Source organism: Microcaecilia unicolor, chromosome 3, assembly GCF_901765095.1.
Source record: "Microcaecilia unicolor chromosome 3, aMicUni1.1, whole genome shotgun sequence".
NCBI classification, from domain to species: Eukaryota; Metazoa; Chordata; class Amphibia; order Gymnophiona; family Siphonopidae; genus Microcaecilia; species Microcaecilia unicolor.
The window spans coordinates 525,996,664-526,016,128 of NC_044033.1; the positions used below are offsets into that span (position 1 = coordinate 525,996,664).

Consider the following 19,465-nt stretch of genomic DNA (forward strand, 5'->3'; position numbering starts at 1 on the left):
CCCTTATCCCTTCCTCCCTTCTCACCCATTACTTCCCTCACCCGTAACTGTCTTCTCTGTCTGTATTATTTAGATTGTAAGCTCTTTTGAGCAGGGACTGTCTCTTTGTATCAGGTGTTCAGCGCTGCATGCATCTGGTAGCGCTATACAAATGCTAATAATAATAATAATTGCTGAACAAGGGGTGTGATCTCATTATATCCCAATGCCATTTTATGATCCCCATTATGGCTTCTCCTCCGGGTACATATCTCGTCACAAAAGTCACGATCTTGTCTTTGTCTTTCCTGTAGCAACAAGTCCCTGTTATTAAATTTCGCCCTGGTATAAGCGCGCTTCACAATTTTACACGGATAGTTTCCTTGTATTAATCTGGCACCAAAATGTTCAGAATGTGCCTTGTAATCTTGTTCTGATGTGCATATGCGCTTAAACCGAAGAAATTGGGAAAACGGGAGACTCTGAGCTGTAGTTTCAAAGCACTTAGACTTACAAAGTTCTATAGGTTACTATCCTGCTTATAATCGAACGAGAAAAACGCCCAAGTTCCGACCTAAATCGGGAGATGGACGTTTATCTCACAAAAACGTATAACGCGGTATAATTGAAAGCCGAACTTGGACGTTTTCAACTGCACTCCATCACGGAAGCGTACAAAGTTGACGGGGGCGTGTTGGAGGCGTGTTGGAGGTGTGGTGAAGGCGGGACTGGGGCATGGTTATCACCCGAACAGAGATGGGCGCCTTTCGCCGATAATGGAAAAAAAGTATGCGTTTGTAGCTAGAATTTAGGGCACTTTTCCTGGACCCTGTTTTTTCACGAACAAGGCCCCAAAAAGTGCCCTAAACGACCAGATTACCCCCAGAGGGAATCGGGGATGACCTCCCCTGACTCCCCCCAGTGGTCACAAACCCCCTCCCACCACAAAATATGCCGTTTCACAACTGTTTATTTTCACCCTCAAATGTCATACCCACCTCCCTGGCAGCAGTATGCAGGTCACTGGAGCAGTTATTAGGGGGTACAGTGGACTTCAGGCAGGTGGACCCAGGCCCATCCCCCCCTACCTGTTACAACTGTGCTGCTTAATGCTTATTAGTCGTCCAACCCCCCAAACCCACTGTACCCACATGTAGGTGCCCCCCCCTTCACCCCTTAGGGCTATAGTAATGGTGTAGACTTGTGGGCAGTGGGATTTGAGGGGGATTTGAGGGGCTCAACACACAAGGGAAGGGTGCTATGCACCTGGGAGCTGTTTTACCTTTTTTTTTTTGTTTTTGTAAAAGTGCCCCCTAGGGTGCCCGGTTGGTGTCCTGGCATGTGAGGGGGACCAGTGCACTACGAATCCTGGCCCCTCCCACGAACAAATGCCTTGGATTTATTCGTTTTTGAGCTGGGTGCTTTCATTTTCCATTATCGCTGAAAAACAAAAACGCCCAGCTCACAAATTGTCGAATAAAACATGGACGTCTATTTTTTTTTGAAAATACGGTTCAGTCCGCCCCTTCACGGACCCGTTCTCGGAGATAAACGCCCATGGAGATAGACGTTTTCGTTCGATTATGCCCCTCTATGCAACTTTGTAAGTCTAAGTGCTTTGAAAATGAGCCCATCTGTCTCCGTGCTTTCGGATGACAACTCCCATATTCCAGAAACGTATTCCTGTCTGTACTCTTAGTGAATACTCTCGTACTAATCTGTTTGTGCATCAAAAGTATCTCTACATCTAGGAAATGTATTTTATCATGTGAATAAGTTAACGTGAACTGGATTCTGGTGTGGCAGCAATTCAGCCAATGATGAAATTCTTGAAGTGCAGGCATTAAAGATGAACACTGAAGTGGTTGTCAAACGTTCAGATAAGGGGGGGGAGCCACGGTGTTGCTTGACAGAACTGCAGGACATATGGGGTATTGTTATTTGAATATTTTTACTGCTGTAATTGTGTATTGCTCATGTTTGATTTATTCTTACTGTAAATAAATCCTAATAAATAAATAAATAAATTCAGATAGTGATATTATTATTTTTGTGGGAGTGATTGCTCCTGGTGCGCTATCATTGTTGCTAAAGTTATTCAAATAGCGATCGTATTCTTATTATTGAGGGCATGTTTGATCCTGGGTGCTCTGTTCTTGTTTATGTGAAGTTATTCAAATATTGATCTACTTCTTATTATTATTGTTGAGGGAGTGTTTGTTCCCTGCGCTCTATCCTTGTTGCTAAAGTTAAGAACAAATAGCCATACTGGGTCAGACCAATGGTCCATCTAGCCCAGTATCCTGTTTCCAACAGTGGGCAATCCGGGTCACAAGTCCCCTGGTAGAATCTGAAAGAGCAGCAACATTCCAGAATCTCAAAGAGTAACAAGATTCCGGAATCCCAAATAGTACCAACATTCTATGCTACCAATCCCAGAGCAAGCAATGGCTTCCCCCATGTTTATCTCAGTAGCAGATTGTGGACTTTTCCTCCAGAAACTCTTCCAACGTAAGAGTGGCCATACTGGGTCAGATCAGTGGGTCCTGATATTATTATTATTATTACAGAGAGTGTTTGTTCCTTGCGCTCTGTTCTTGTTGATAAAGTTATGCAAATAGAGATCTTCTTCTTCTTCACCTTCTTCTTGTTGTTGTTGAAGTGTTTTGTTGTTAATAAAGTTATTCAAGACCGTCATGGCGGCGGCCAGGTCGCCCTTGGTTACTCTCTGCTCTTTCTTGGGTACCGTCCGGCACCGGTGCAAAGTGGTGCCGCTGATTTCGCGGTTTTGTCCAGGTGAGTAGCTGAGTCCCGGTCGAGCTCCGGTACCGGGAAGGGGGTTGGGCACCGGGCCCGCCTCCCTGCTTCTGTGTCATTCGTTGCCCGACCGGCGGTGCTGTGGCATCTTGTCCTGCTTTTTCATTCCAGTTTCTCCCAAGCCTTCGATCCAGGGCTCAAGTCTCTCTCCTTTGCCACCGACCTCGCCCTTTTCTTACAACGCGCGTTAACTGTTAGCGCTGCGCGATAGGGATTGTTCACTTTCAACCAAGGTTTGGTTACTACTCAGTCAGTGCCTCCAAAGGACAGGATACTGTCTGTCCTCCTCGTTCTCTTCTGCTGCCTGTTGAAAAGCTGATACTGCAGTCAACACGGTTCTCCCAGGATGATCCCATCCCCTAGGAATGGAGAAACTGCCTTGGGGGTTGGAACAGTGGACTTATAGGGAGCCAAGGTTCAGATTCTGCCTTGCACTTTGTGGCTTCCCCTCACTGCTTCATTTCCAGTCTATCTATCCTATATAATAAAATGCACCTCCAACATTCTGAAGCTGACTGCATGGCTGAGGCATTCCTGCTCTCTGTATCCATCTCCTGAATTGACATCACGTACTTCCGGGTTCGTCACAAGCAGAAGTGACCAACCACACGAGGTTTCTGGGCTTCAGAATGTTGGAGGTGCATTCTATTAAATAGGATTGGTCAGTTCCTTTCCTATATAATAAAAGGCACCTCCAACATTCTGAAGCTGACTGCATGGCTGAGGCATTCCTGCTCTCTGTATCCATCTCCTGAATTGACATCACCTACTTCCGGGTTCGTCACAAGCAGAAGTGACCAACCACACGAGGTTTCTGGGCTTCAGAATGTTGGAGGTGCATTCTATTAAATAGGATTGGTCAGTTCCTTTCCTATATAATAAAAGGCACCTCCAACATTCTGAAGCTGACTGCATGGCTGAGGCATTCCTGCTCTCTGTATCCATCTCCTGAATTGACATCACATACTTCCGGGTTCGTTCGTCACAAGCAGAAGTGACCAACCACACGAGGTTTCTCGGCTTCAGAATGTTGGAGGTGCATTCTATTAAATAGGATTGGTCAGTTCCTTTCCTATATAATAAAAGGCACCTCCAACATTCTGAAGCTGACTGCATGGCTGAGGCATTCCTGCTCTCTGTATCCATCTCCTGAATTGACATCACGTACTTCCGGGTTCGTCACAAGCAGAAGTGACCAAGCACACGAGGTTTCTGGGCTTCAGAATGTTGGAGGTGCATTCTATTAAATAGGATTGGTCAGTTCCTTTCTTATATAATAAAAGGCACCTCCAACATTCTGAAGCTGACTGCATGGTTGAGGCATTCCTGCTCTCTGTATTCATCTCCTGAATTGACATCACGTACTTCCGGGTTCGTCACAAGCAGAAGTGACCAACCACACGAGGTTTCTCGGCTTCAGAATGTTGGAGGTGCATTCCATTAAATAGGATTGGTCAGTTCCTTTCCTATATAATAAAAGGCACCTCCAACATTCTGAAGCTGACTGCATGGCTGAGGCATTCCTGCTCTCTGTATCCATCTCCTGAATTGACATCACGTACTTCCAGGTTCGTCACAAGCAGAAGTGACCAACCACACGAGGTTTCTCGGCTTCAGAATGTTGGAGGTGCATTCCATTAAATAGGATTGGTCAGTTCCTTTCCTATATAATAAAAGGCACCGCCAACATTCTGAAGCTGACTGCATGGCTGAGGCATTCCTGCTCTCTGTATCCATCTCCTGAATTGACATCACGTACTTCCGGGTTCGTCACAAGCAGAAGTGACCACCACACGAGGTTTCTGGGCTTCAGAATGTTGGAGGTGCATTCCATTAAATAGGATTGGTCAGTTCCTTTCCTATATAATAAAAGGCACCTCCAACATTCTGAAGCTGACTGCATGGCTGAGGCATTCCTGCTCTCTGTATCCATCTCCTGAATTGACATCACGTACTTCCGGGTTCGTCACAAGCAGAAGTGACCAACCACACGAGGTTTCTGGGCTTCAGAATGTTGGAGGTGCATTCTATTAAATAGGATTGGTCAGTTCCTTTCCTATATAATAAAAGGCACCTCCAACATTCTGAAGCTGACTGCATGGCTGAGGCATTCCTGCTCTCTGTATCCATCTCCTGAATTGACATCACGTACTTCCGGGTTCGTCACAAGCAGAAGTGACCAACCACACGAGGTTTCTGGGCTTCAGAATGTTGGAGGTGCATTCTATTAAATAGGATTGGTCAGTTCCTTTCCTATATAATAAAAGGCAGCTCCAACATTCTGAAGCTGACTGCATGGCTGAGGCATTCCTGCTCTCTGTATCCATCTCCTGAATTGACATCACCTACTTCCGGGTTCGTCACAAGCAGAAGTGACCAACCACACGAGGTTTCTGGGCTTCAGAATGTTGGAGGTGCATTCTATTAAATAGGATTGGTCAGTTCCTTTCCTATATAATAAAAGGCACCTCCAACATTCTGAAGCTGACTGCATGGCTGAGGCATTCCTGCTCTCTGTATCCATCTCCTGAATTGACATCACCTACTTCCGGGTTCGTCACAAGCAGAAGTGACCAACCACACGAGGTTTCTGGGCTTCAGAATGTTGGAGGTGCATTCCATTAAATAGGATTGGTCAGTTCCTTTCCTATATAATAAAAGGCACCTCCAATATTCTGAAGCTGACTGCATGGCTGAGGCATTCCTGCTCTCTGTATCCATCTCCTGAATTGACATCACGTACTTCCGGGTTCGTCACAAGCAGAAGTGACCAACCACACGAGGTTTCTGGGCTTCAGAATGTTGGAGGTGCATTCTATTAAATAGGATTGGTCAGTTCCTTTTCTATATAATAAAAGGCACCTCCAACATTCTGAAGCTGACTGCATGGCTGAGGCATTTCTGCTCTCTGTATCCATCTCCTGAATTGACATCAGGTACTTCCGGGTTCGTCACAAGCAGAAGTGACCAACCACACGAGGTTTCTGGGCTTCAGAATGTTGGAGGTGCATTCTATTAAATAGGATTGGTCAGTTCCTTTCCTATATAATAAAAGGCACCTCCAACATTCTGAAGCTGACTGCATGGCTGAGGCATTCCTGCTCTCTGTATCTATCTCCTGAATTGACATCAGGTACTTCCGGGTTCGTCACAAGCAGAAGTGACCAACCACACGAGGTTTCTGGGCTTCAGAATGTTGGAGGTGCATTCTATTAAATAGGATTGGTCAGTTCCTTTCCTATATAATAAAAGGCAGCTCCAACATTCTGAAGCTGACTGCATGGCTGAGGCATTCCTGCTCTCTGTATCCATCTCCTGAATTGACATCATGTACTTCCGGGTTCCTCACAAGCAGAAGTGACCAACCACACGAGGTTTCTGGGCTTCAGAATGTTGGAGGTGCATTCCATTAAATAGGATTGGTCAGTTCCTTTCCTATATAATAAAAGGCACCTCCAACATTCTGAAGCTGACTGCATGGCTGAGGCATTCCTGCTCTCTGTATCCATCTCCTGAATTGACATCATGTACTTCTGGGTTCGTCACAAGCAGAAGTGACCAACCACACGAGGTTTCTCGGCTTCACAATGTTGGCGGTGCATTCTATTAAATAGGATTGCGAGTGCGCAGCGTCCTGCACAGTAACGCTCAGACACCAGAGAGAGAGGGGGGGCCTGACACCAGAGAGAGGGAGGAGGTATCTCAGGTATCTCTGTCACACACACACTCTCTCTCTCTCACAGTCAATGTCTTTCTCACTCTCACAAACTGTCTCTCACACACTCTATCACATTCACTCTCTATGTGTCACACAGTCACTCACACACTCTCTTGATCTCATACATTCAGTCTCACAGAGAGTCTGTGTCTCACACACACTCTCTTGATCTCATACACTCAGTCTCACAGAGAGTCTGTGTCTCACACACACACTCTCTCTCGCACACACTGTATCTGTGTGAAACACACTCTCTCTCTCACACACTGTGTCTCACATACGCGCTTGCACACTGTCATTCTCACACACACACACACACTCTCTCTCTCACACAGACACACTCGCACCCAAACTCACTCTCTCTCTCACACAGTCACTCTCACATACACTCTCTCAAACATACACACTCCGAGGAAAACCTTGCTAGTGCCCGTTTCATTTGTGTCAGAAACAGGCCTTTTTTACTAGTTTATTTATAATGTTTCATTTTACAAGGGTCACTTGCAAATAGTAAATCAGAGATGACTGTAATTTTAATACAATTCAAAAGAGAAGAAAATACTAGGAATATGTTATATTGTTATCATGAAATGACTATGCCTATCTTCTCATACCAACATTCAAACTATAAGAATTGTACCTGCTATCACGAAATGATTATATCATAACCACACTCTGTAAGCCACTTTGAGCCTGCAAATAGGTGGGGAAATGCGGGATAAAAATGCAATAAATAAATAAATAAATATCTACAATCAATGGCTTTCTTAGACCACAAAAAGTGGAAAAATCAGGAGGGGGGGGGGAGAGGAAAGCTTTATAAATGAGGAAGTATTATATTAATACATAAATCAAAGAAAATGGCCTGGTCAATTCATATTCTTCTAATCTTAATCAGGAATCTTATTCTCTAACCTCTAAATTATCCAGAATCTTTTTATTATCTAGAAAAACTTGAAGCTGGTCTGGTTCAAAAAAAGACATATTTCTCCCAATAAATTATTTCAAACATTTACATGGATATACTAATGAAAATGTTGTCCCCAGTTTTTTTTTTTTTGTTTGTTTCTTCTCTCAAAGCCAAGAATCTCTTTCTTCTATCCTGTGTTATTTTTGTGACATTATGGAAGAGCCAAATCTGTTGTCTGCAAAAGCTTTTTTAAGGAGTTTTTGAAGTATAGTTTCATAATCGAATTAACGTCAAATACTAAAGACACATCAGTTCCAGTTTATAAGTCCTCTGGGGGTTGGAGTTGGATCTACTTGTGCTTGTTTGTAAGTTGCTTTCAGTTCATAATTGAAAAGGTGAATGATAAATTCAAAATATTATTTCTTCTTGAAGCTATTCTTTCTCATTTTGGGTCACGCACTTTGGTAATTATGTCTAGAACATGTTATTTTATGTTGCAGTTCTTGTGTTTGAGAACATATTCGAGTTCACAAAACATCTTTAAAATACGCTGTTCTCATTTGGAATTCTTGAATAATCAGATTTTTAATTTTTTAAGATCTTGTAGGAAAAAAGCCTCCGAAAACATCTGGTGTTACACATTGAATTATATACACATCCGTTTATCCATCATAGGCTTAAAAAACTTCCAAACTTTAATTGTAACATTTTTAAATTTTTATTTAAAAAAGAAAAGCTCCTTACTTAATTTTGTAAGCATTCAATGAAAGATCACCCCGATGCTGGCTATCGTTTTACGATGCCTAACCCACTGCCTCAGGAGGTGATGACCTTAAACCTGGAAAAGTGCAGTGAAAGGTTACCCTGACATTGGCCACCGTTTGACAGGCCCTAACCCACTGCCTCTGGGGGTGATGACCTTAAACTGGAAAAGTGCAGTGAAAGGTTACCCTGACATTGGCCACCGTTTCGCAGTGCCTAACCCACTGCCTCTGGGGGTGATGACCTTAAAATGGAAAAGTGCAGTGAAAGGTTACCCTGACATTGGCCACCGTTTCACAGGCCCTAACCCACTGCCTCTGGGGGTGATGACCTTAAACTGGAAAAGTGCAGTGAAAGGTTACCCTGACACTAGCCACCGTTTCGCAGTGCCTAACCCACTGCCTCTGGGGGTGATGACCTTAAACTGGAAAAGTGCAGTGAAAGGTTACCCTGACACTGGCCACCGTTTCACAGGCCCTAACCCACTGCCTCTGGGGGTGATGACCTTAAACTGGAAAAGTGCAGTGAAAGGTTACCCTGACACTGGCCACCGTTTCACAGGCCCTAACCCACTGCCTCTGGGGGTGATGACCTTAAACCGAGAAGGTGCAGTGAAATGTCACCTCGATGCTGACCTCCGTTTCGCAGTGCCTAACCCACTGCCTCTGGGGGTGATGACCTTAAACTGGAAAAGTGCAGTGAAAGGTTACCCTGACACTGGCCACCGTTTCACAGGCCCTAACCCACTGCCTCTGGGGGTGATGACCTTAAACCGAGAAGGTGCAGTGAAATGTCACCTCGATGCTGACCTCCGTTTCGCAGTGCCTAACCCACTGCCTCTGGGGGTGATGACCTTAAACTGGAAAAGTGCAGTGAAAGGTTACCCTGACACTGGCCACCGTTTCACAGGCCCTAACCCACTGCCTCTGGGGGTGATGACCTTAAACCGAGAAGGTGCAGTGAAATGTCACCTCGATGCTGACCTCCGTTTCGCAGTGCCTAACCCACTGCCTCTGGGGGTGATGACCTTAAGCTGGAAAAGTGCAGTGAAAGGTTACCCTGACACTGGCCACCGTTTCACAGGCCCTAACCCACTGCCTCTGGGGGTGATGACCTTAAACCGAGAAGGTGCAGTGAAATGTCACCTCGATGCTGACCTCCGTTTCGCAGTGCCTAAACTGGTGCCTCAGGGGTTGATGACAAACCAGTAAAGTGCCTGAGGCAGCAGGTTAGGCACCACCGCTGACCTTCTGTTCAAAATATTTGTGAGTGACATTGCTGAAGGGTTGAAAGGTAAGATTTGCCTTTTTGGAGATGATATTAAGATTTGTAATAGAGTGGACACCCTGGAGGGTGTGGAAAACATGAGACAGGATTTTCAAGATTTAGAAGAATGGTCCAATGTTAGTCAGTTAAATTTAAACAAAAAAGTGCAGAATGATGCATTTGGGGACTAGAAATCCAAGGGAGCCGTATGTCCTAGGAGGTGAAAGGCTGATATGCACAGACAGGGAGAGGGACCTTGGGGTGATAGTGTCCGAGGAGCTTAAACTAACAAAACAGTGTGACAAGGCGGTGGCCATAGGCAGGAGGATTGTAGGCTGCATCGAGAGAGGTGTTTACCAGCAGAAGAAAGGAGGTGTTACTGTCCCTATAGTCGCTGGTGATGCCCCACCTGGAGTATTGTGTTGGGTTTTGGAGGCCATATCTTGCTAAGGATGTAAAGAAGCGGTCCAGAGGAAGGCGACAAAAATGGGAAGGTGTTTGTGCCAAAACATATACGAGAAGAGACTGTAAAACCTGAATATGAATACTCTGGCTGTGATGAGCTAAGACCAATACTGGGCAGACTTGTACTGTCTGTGTCCCGTATATGGCAATCTGGTTCAGAACACAGTTATTTGTTTGATCTTTTGTCTTAGTAGATTTGATAGGGCACGTGTTTATTGTGCTGAATCACACTGGCTTACTGTTCAGGCAAGAATCGCATTTAAATTGCGTTGCTTAATATTTCAAATAGGGCAACTGTGGCTTTAACTCCAGATAAAATATGGTTGATGAAGATGTTCTTTAAGAATACAGAGAAGGAATTTATGGGACTTAAAATACGTATATTCCCAGATGTGTCAAAAGAGACTCAGAAAAGACGTCGTCAGTTCTTATTACTTAAGCCAGGAGTTCTTCAGATTGGTGCTACCTTTTACTTGCGTTACCCATGTAAATGTGTTGACCGGTGCCAGTCGGTAAAATATGTTTTCTTTGAGCCCTTACATCTTACAGAATTTCTTGTAGTCAGATCTTTGGGGTTAAGAGAATGTTAATGATTTAGTGACATTAATATGTATATTAATGAGCTCTGTTAATGGAAAGACATTTTGTTGCCGCACAGGGTTTTTTTTATCCTATTTTTTGCTTATGTTGCAATATTTCCTATATGATAATTCCACTTATGTAAATCTTGGATCCAAAATTGAGGACTTGAGTGCACCTATTCATAAATTTCTTCTTTTATTTTATAATTGCATTATGTAACCAATACTGAATAGTACTACTACTACTACTACTTAACATTTCTAAAGCGCTACTAGGGTTACGCAGCGCTGTACAATTTAACATGGAAGGACAGTCCCTGCTCAAGGAGCTTACAATCTAATAGATAAGAGTGAGACAAATATAGGACAATCAAGCCATTGTGACATCACTGATGAGGTTGGCTCTTAGGCATTGGTGGATTGAGGCATTATGACATCACAATCTCAGCTCTGGATACCAGAGACTGAAACTCTTCACACCAAGGGGGGAAGTGGGCCAAGTATAGGACAGTCGAGCCATTGTGACATCACTGATGAGGTTGGCTCTTAGGCATTGGTGGAATGAGGCATTATGACATCACAATCTCAGCTCTGGTTAAATCACTGCTATATGTAATACTACTACTACTACTTAACATTTCTAGAGCGCTACTAGGGTTACGCAGCGCTGTACAATTTAACATGGAAGGACAGTCCCTGCTCAAGGAGCTTACAATCTAAAAGACAGGTGTACAATCTAAAGACAATCTAAACAATCTAAAGACAAGTGTACAGTCAAAAGACAAGTGTAGAGTTCCTCTGATAGGGCATACTATATTTCACGAAAGGTTAGGTGCCGAAAGCAGCCTTGAAGAGGTGAGTTTTAAGCAGAGATTTGAAGATGGGTAGGGAGGGGGCTTGGCGTAGGGGTTGAGGAAGATTGTTCCAAGCATAGGGTGAGGCAAGGCAGAATGAGCGGAGCCTGGAGTTGGCAGTGGTGGAGAAGGGAACTGAAAGGAGGGATTTGTCCTGTGAGCGGAGGTTACGGGCGGGAACATAGGGGGAGATGAGGGTAGAGAGGTAGTGAGGAGCCGCAGACCGGGTGTATTTGTAGGTAAGGAGGAGAATCTTGAATTGTATGCGGTATCTGATCGGAAGCCAGTGAAGTGACCTGACGAGAGGGGTGATATGAGTATATCGGTTCCGGCGGAATATAAGACGTGCGGCAGCGTTCTGAACGGATTGAAGGGGGGATAGATGGCTAAGTGGGAGGCCGGTGAGGAGTAGGTTGCAGTAGTCAAGGCGAGAGGTAATGAGAGTGTGGACGAGAGTTCGTGTGGTGTGCTCAAATAGGAAAGGGCGAATTTTGCTGATGTTGAAGAGGAAGAAGCGACAGGTCTTGGCAGTCTGTTGGATATGCGCAGAGAAGGAGAGGGAGGAGTCGAAGATGACTCCGAGGTTGCGGGCAGATGGGACGGGGAGGATGAGGGTGTTGTCAACTGAGATGGAGAGTGGAGGAAGAGGAGAGGTGGGTTTAGGTGGAAAGACGAGGAGCTCGGTTTTGGACATGTTCAGCTTTAGGTGACGGTTGGACATCCAGGCAGCAATGTTGGATAAGCAGGCCGATACCTTGGCCTGGGTCTCCGCAGTGATGTCTGGTGTGGAGAGGTATAGCTGGGTGTCATCAGCATAAAGATGATACTGAAAACCATGAGATGAGATCAGTGAGCCTAGGGATGAGGTGTAGATTGAGAAGAGAAGGGGTCCAAGGACAGATCCCTGGGGAACTCCGACAGATAGTGGGATGGGAGTGGAGGAAGATTCATGAGAGTGTACTCTGAAGGTGCGGTGGGAGAGATAAGAGGAGAACCAGGAAAGGACGGAGCCTTGGAACCCAAAAGAGGACAGTGTGGCAAGAAGTAAATCATGATTGACAGTGTCAAACGCAGCGGATAGAATAGTCTACTTTTCTGTACGTTTTTAATTGATTAGAAATTTAAATAAAATATATTTAAAATAATTCATGGAACGGTCCCTTTTTATATATAGATTTGATTCATATTACAGATCAAACGTTTAAACAATCTGCTAGAAATCCATTAAGGTTGATTTTTCCAAGTCCAAGAGGAATGAAACTGTCCAAAATTTGTCTCTTTTTTTTTCATATTTGGTAGCAAAAACATGTAACTCCTTATCCTTAAATGTAACCTCAGAATCAAATTATTTTATTTTTAGAAAAGCACTAAAAACAGTTTTATTCTTGAACTACAGTCTGCATAAGTAATGATAGTTCTGTCAAACTGAAGATTTTTGAATTTTATGTTTGGTATAAGCTGTTGTAACTTCCAGGGTAATTGATCTTGCCTCTAATTGTAATTTATTTCTTTATTTATTGCATTTGTATCCCACATTATCCCACCTATTTGCAGGCACAATGTGGCTTACATAACAGTGTCATTCCTGAATATCACAAACAGTTATTAGTGTGCAGAGATTAAGAGGCATATTTTCAAAGCACTTAGCCTTTCAAAGTTCCATAGTAATTTATTCAGTTGCAAACTATGCCAAAATATTTCACAGGACCCCACAGTTACCCACAAAGGAAAGATATTCAACATAAAGGGATCTTTCACTTGCTCATCTTCCAATGTGGTATATATCATTCAGTGTAAAAAATGTAACGAAGGATGCTATATTGGAGAAACAGGCCAGATGCTTAAGACAAGATTCAATTTACATAGACATCACATGAACAATACTGGTGCCAGTAGGGTTCCCACGCCTGTTGGTCAACATTTTACAGGACCAGGACACTGTACCAGTGACTTCACAGTGAGAATGCTGAAAGGTAACTTTAAAACCATACAAGAACGTAAGACCTTTGAAGTCAAAATGATTGAATATTTTAACACCCAACAGAAAGGACTTAACAAGGACCTGGGGTTCCTAGCCCATTATAAACCATAAAGCTGTATTTCTCTGTTGATCACCCCACCCCTCACCTATCCACACCCATCCTGTTAGAATATCAATGATATGCTTTGATGTCCCCATGCATACCTCCGACCCACCCCCATCCTCCCACCCTGTCAGACTGTCATAGTAATGCTTGAATGTTTTCACTTATATACACTGTCAGCACATTTGCTTATTTCCGATCTGAGGAAGAAGGGCAACCTTCGAAAGCTAATCAAGAAATGTATTAAGTTATGTCCAATAAAAAAAGGTATCATCTTATTTTCTTTTCCATGTTTTATTTTGTTTGATTTCTATAGATTCTACATGGAATGTTGCTATTCCACTAGCAACATTCCATGTAGAAGTCGGCCCTTGTAGATCACCAATGTGGCCGCGCAGGCTTCTGCTTCTGTGAGTCTGACGTCCTGCACGTACGTGCAGGACGTCAGACTCACAGAAACAGAAGCCTGCGCAGCCTTCTACATGGAATGTTGCTAGTGGAATAGCAACATTCCATGTAGAATCTCCAATAGTAGCAACATTCCATGTAGAATCTCCAATGGTATCTATTTTGCTGTCATAGTAATGCTTGAATGTTTTCACTTATATACACTGTCAGCTAGCACATTTGCTTATTTCCAATCTGAGGAAGAAGGGCAACCTTCGAAAGCTAATCAAGAAATGTATTAAGTTATGTCCAATAAAAAAGGTATCATCTTATTTTCTTTTCCATGTTTTATTTTGTTTGATTTCTATTGATAAAGTTCCATAGAAACCTATGGAACTTTGGAAGGCTAAGTGCTTTGAAAATATGCCTCTAAGTAATCTGTGCTGACGTCAATTTAGGAGAACGTGGAATGTATAAGATGTTTATTATTATGATGATGATGGTGGTGGCACCTCATTGGCTTTATGCATTCCAGATGCTACCACTGTTTTTGATAGTGAGAGATGAAAAACATGTACTCTGTGCTGTTCAAAGATATTTGTGGCAAGGGGAACGAGTGCGATTGCCTATAGCTATTACCCAGATGCCACAAATACAGGGGAGGTTTGGGCCTCTTAAATTTAAGCTATTTTATGATAGCCTGTGGTGTGCAGCACATCAGGGGTTGATATAGAGACACACAGGATTTTGTTTTGTAACTTCTATAGAAACCAGTTTCACTGCTTCAGTACATTTTATTTGTTTTCTGCACACTACGTTACAGCCTTCCCCTCCATAAGTACATAAGTATTGCCATACTGGGAAAGACCAAAGGTCCACCGAGCCCAGCATCCTGTTTCCAACAGTGGCCAATCCAGGTCACAAATACCCAGCAAGATCCCAAAAAAGTTCAATACATTTTATGCTGCATATCTCAGAAATAAGCAGTGGAGTTTCCCCAAGTCCATTTTAATAACGGTCTATGGACTTTTCCTTTAGGAAGCCGTCCAAACCTTTTTTAAACCCTGTTAAGCTAAACGCCTTTACCACATTCTCTGGCAACGAATTCCAGAGTTTAATTACACGTTGAGTGAAGAAAAACTTTCTCCGATTTGTTTTAATTTTACTACTTTGTAGCTTAATCGAATGACCCCTAGACCTAATATTTTTGGAAAGAGTAAACAGATGATTCACGTCTACCCTTTCCACTCCACTCATTATTTTATAGACCTCTATCATATCTCCCCTCAGCCGCCTTTTCTCCAAGCTGAAGAGCCCAACACACTTTAGCCTTTCCTCATAGGGAAGTCATCCCATCCCCTTTATTATTTTTGTCGCCCTTCTCTGCACCTTTTCTAATTCCACTATATCTTTTTTGAGATGCGGCGACCAGAATTGAACACAATATTCAAGGTGCGATCGCACCATGGAGCAATACAAAGACATTATAACGTCCTCATTTTTGTTTTCCTTTCCTTTCCTAATACATCAGGATGTAATGACTTAAGATAATTTGAAAATTTCTTCCTTTTAACTGGGTGATTTAATCCATTTACTTTGTAAGTGATAATGTGTAAATTAGCCATCATACATTAAAAATTCTGAAAACAAAACTAAGCCCCATGACCAATGTCGAGATAGTAGCAGGCTTCTAGAAGAAAAAAGGTTATTAAACTAGAAATAGAATACATAACCATGACCATTTTAAATCTGTACAAAAACATTACTTGGGAGTCATAATTGATAGATCTTTGACAGTGGAGCAGCATGTGAACTCTGTGGTCAAGCAAATGTTCTTCTCCCTTTGGAAGCTTAAGCGTATCCAGCCTTATTTCCCTAGAGAGGTTTTCCGCAGCCTAGTTCAGTCCCTGGTTATAAGTCGTCTCGATTACAGCAACAGTGTCTATGGGGGATGCACATCCATGTTACTAAAAAAACTGCTCAGAACATGGCAGCTCGACTCATCTTCGGTAAATCGAGATTTGAAAGTTCAAGCCCACTACGTGAGAGGCTGTACTGGCTTCCTGTGAAGGACCGTATCGTTTTCAAGATCTGCGCATTGGTGCACAAAATCATCTATGGAGATGCTCCTGCTTACATGGACACTCTCATTAACTTGCCACCCAGGAACTCCTGCAAGTCAGCTCGCTCGTATCTCAATCTCCACTATCCAGCTTTCAGTGGCCTAAAGTATAAGACTGTGTATGCTTCCTCTTTTTCTTACCTTAGCACTCAGTTCTGGAATGGGCTGCCCCAAGTGGTTAAATTCACCACTGATCACCCGACTTTTAAGAAGCGGCTCAAGACCTTCCTTTTCGGTAGAGCATATGCCGTGAGCCCTCCTGGTGCCTCATTCTTCTGAACCACGGCTGCCACAGCGACAAATTGTCACCTTCCCCTCTCTCCTGCTCCCTCCTGCTGTTCCTCTTTCCCTATTACGACTCTAATTACTGTATTCTGTAATATTGTTATTTAATAGACTATTGTATGCCACATTGAGCCTGCCCGTGGGTGGGAATAATGTGGGATATAAATGCCATAAATTAAAAAAAAAAATAGTAAAAATAGTTCAACATAGGAAAGGTAAATCAAAATACCAAGGGTGAGAATGGAACTAGGTCCGAGAGAGCGTTGTGAAGGAGAGGCCTTTAGTGGGAGGTTTGATGATGCAGGTTGTATAAAACTACTTCCAAGGCATCGATACAGTAGCCAATAGAACCTTGTTAGCAGGTTTTCAATGAAGAAGATTTGTCATCATTAGGAAGGGTGCAGTGATAGATCGATGCGAAGCAGAAACAGGCTTTCAACGCATGTGTATTGATTCCAAGAAAAGCTTTAATTCAGTAGGTTCCAGATATGTGTGCATTCGATTATTGTAGTTTACATGCATTCTGGCTGGATGAAGAAGACCAAATTTAGCCCCAATGTCTTTTAATGATTGTCGCAGTTGCAGAAATTCTTTCCTTTTAATCGCAATAGATTTGCCTAAGTCTGGAACAATTAAAAGACGCCTTGATATAATAGCTGAGGATGAGATTTAGCTGCAATAAAAATTGCAAGAGCTTGCTTGTATCTAAGTAGTTTGGCGACTATCGGTCTAGGATTTTTCACCGGTGAGATAGGCCTTGATGGTACTCGATTCGCTCTTTAAAATTCTAACGACATGTCTAGTTTAAGTTGGAGGAGCTTAGGAATCAGGTCAGTTAGGAAAGGGATGGCATCTGTTACTTTGGATGTTTCTGGAAGACCAAGAATTCTGATATTACACGCCAATTCAGTAGGTCTTCCAGTTCTCTTTGCAGTTTAGAAATGTCCTGTTTATGTTTCTCAGCCTTTCCCGTTTGTCTGTCATAATTAGATTGTAAGCTCTGTCGAGCAGGGACTGTCTCTTCATGTTCAAATGTACAGCGCTGCGTACATCTAGTAGCGCTATAGAAATAAGTAGTAGTAGTAGTTCTCCGTTGTGAACCGATCGGCATGCCTGTATTTCCAGCTTAGAAACCTCAGCATATTGAGTATTAAAAACTTCAAGTTCTGATCAAATTGCTTTTGTGGCTTCTACTTGCTCTGTCATAATGGATTTTAAAGATCTCATTTCTTAAACAAGGAGATCCAGTTGAGTATCAGACGCTTTCGACGCCATTTTTTTCTGGCGTGCTCGGTTCTCTTTCCTGCCCACTGCCACTGCTCTGGGCTGGTGCCGCCACGTCTTCAAAATGGCCACGGAGACTTCCTGTGGCAGACCCACAACATTACCGCTTGAAGTCTGGAGAAGATTGGGTTTGTAGTAAAGTGGGCACTTCATGGCACCAGTCTGAAGTCTTTAGGGTGCGATCAGTCCCCAGCTGCAGTTCCGCTAGGCAGTTCTGTGGGTGGGCAGCTTGCCGCCACTTTCAAAAGCAGAGTCTGATCCTCTCGCTCCTGTCCATCCTACTCACCTAGTCTGCTGGATATTAAGGACCATCCACACCCCCAAAATACCAACCAGACTGCTCCGCCAAGAGGTCACCATTGTGCAACAGCTACTGACCACCCGTAAAATTTCCACTCAAAAGGCAGGGGCTGCTTCTGTGCATTGCTCTGAATGCACATTTGAATATTAATTTATTTGCCTACGATTCTCATTGTGTGCTGCCACGAACGGTAAAAAGCTTGCAAAGCCCCTTGGTGCATGACTCAATAAAGACCGTGCTCGCTAAACCGGCTGGAGCCGGTCGTAAACCCACGATGCTGGTTCGGTAAATCTTGTGTATTGGGCCCTTATTTGCGTCTAAAATCTGTAGACTGTTTCCCTGAAATCAAGTCAATCCAAAGCAGTGAAATGCTCATAAGGAGTGGAGGAGTGGCCTAGTGGTTAGAATGGTGGACTTTGGTCCTGGGGAACTGGGTTCAATTCCTACTTCAGGCACAGGCAGCTCCTTGTGACTCTGGGCAAGTCACTTAACCCTCCATTGCCCCATGTAAGCCGCATTGAGCCTGCCATGAGTGGGAAAGCGCGGGGTACAAATAAAATAAAAAAATAAGAAAAAAAAGATAAAGAACTTGATCTACCATGTTGTGCCCATGAGGATAATGCTTAATAGCTCCCAGAGAGAGAAAATGAAGCTTTGATTTATGAGAAAGCATCACATCACCATGAATTGAGACCTTTGCTGTCCAGTCTGCCTGCTGTAACAAAGGTGCCCTTCCGTCAGCACTTTAAACAGTACTGGAGGACATAGTGTTGTGCTTTACTTATGTCAAAATTTCAGCTGAGACTACTGAGCTAAAAAGTGATGGATAATCATTTTTAATGTAGAGGATCTGTTCTCACAACATTTTATAAGTACAGTGGGGGAAATAAGTATTTGATCCCTTGCTGATTTTGTAAGTTTGCCCACTGACAAAGACATGAGCAGCCCATAATTGAAGGGTAGGTTATTGGTAACAGTGAGAGATAGCACATCACAAATTAAATCCGGAAAATCACATTGTGGAAAGTATATGAATTTATTTGCATTCTGCAGAGGGAAATAAGTATTTGATCCCTCTGGCAAACAAGACCTAATACTTGGTGGCAAAACCCTTGTTGGCAAGCACAGCGGTCAGACGTCTTCTGTAGTTGATGATGAGGTTTGCACACATGTCAGGAGGAATTTTGGTCCACTCCTCTTTGCAGATCATCTCTAAATCATTAAGAGTTCTGGGCTGTCGCTTGGCAACTCGCAGCTTCAGCTCCCTCCATAAGTTTTCAATGGGATTAACATAGTAACATAGTAACATAGTAACATAGTAGATGACGGCAGAAAAAGACCTGCATGGTCCATCCAGTCTGCCCAAGACAAACTCATATGTGTATACATTACCTTGAATTTGTACCTGTCCTTTTCAGGGCACAGACCGTACAAGTCTGCCCTGCAGTATTTCCCGCCTCCCAACCACCAGTCCCGCCTCCCATCACCAGCTCTGGTACAGACCGTATAAGTCTGCCCTCCCCTATCCTCGCCTCCCAACCACCCCCCTCTTCCCCCCAACTGCTCCACCACCCAATTTCAGCTAAGCTTCTGAGGATCCATTCCTTCTGCACAGGATTCCTCTATGCATATCCCACGCATGTTTGAACT

At 43.5% G+C, this 19,465-nt stretch overlaps 1 protein-coding gene across 1 annotated transcript in view; it reads left to right on the top strand.

The window, feature by feature from the left end:
• Window positions 1-2,675: 2,675 nt before the first annotated feature.
• AFG1L (AFG1 like ATPase) overlaps window positions 2,676-19,465 on the top strand; it is a 350,420-nt gene continuing 333,630 nt past the window's right edge. Inside the window, exon 1 of the mRNA XM_030195195.1 lies at window positions 2,676-2,775. Coding sequence (XP_030051055.1) covers window positions 2,676-2,775 — 100 coding nt within the window. The remainder of the gene's footprint in view (window positions 2,776-19,465) is intronic.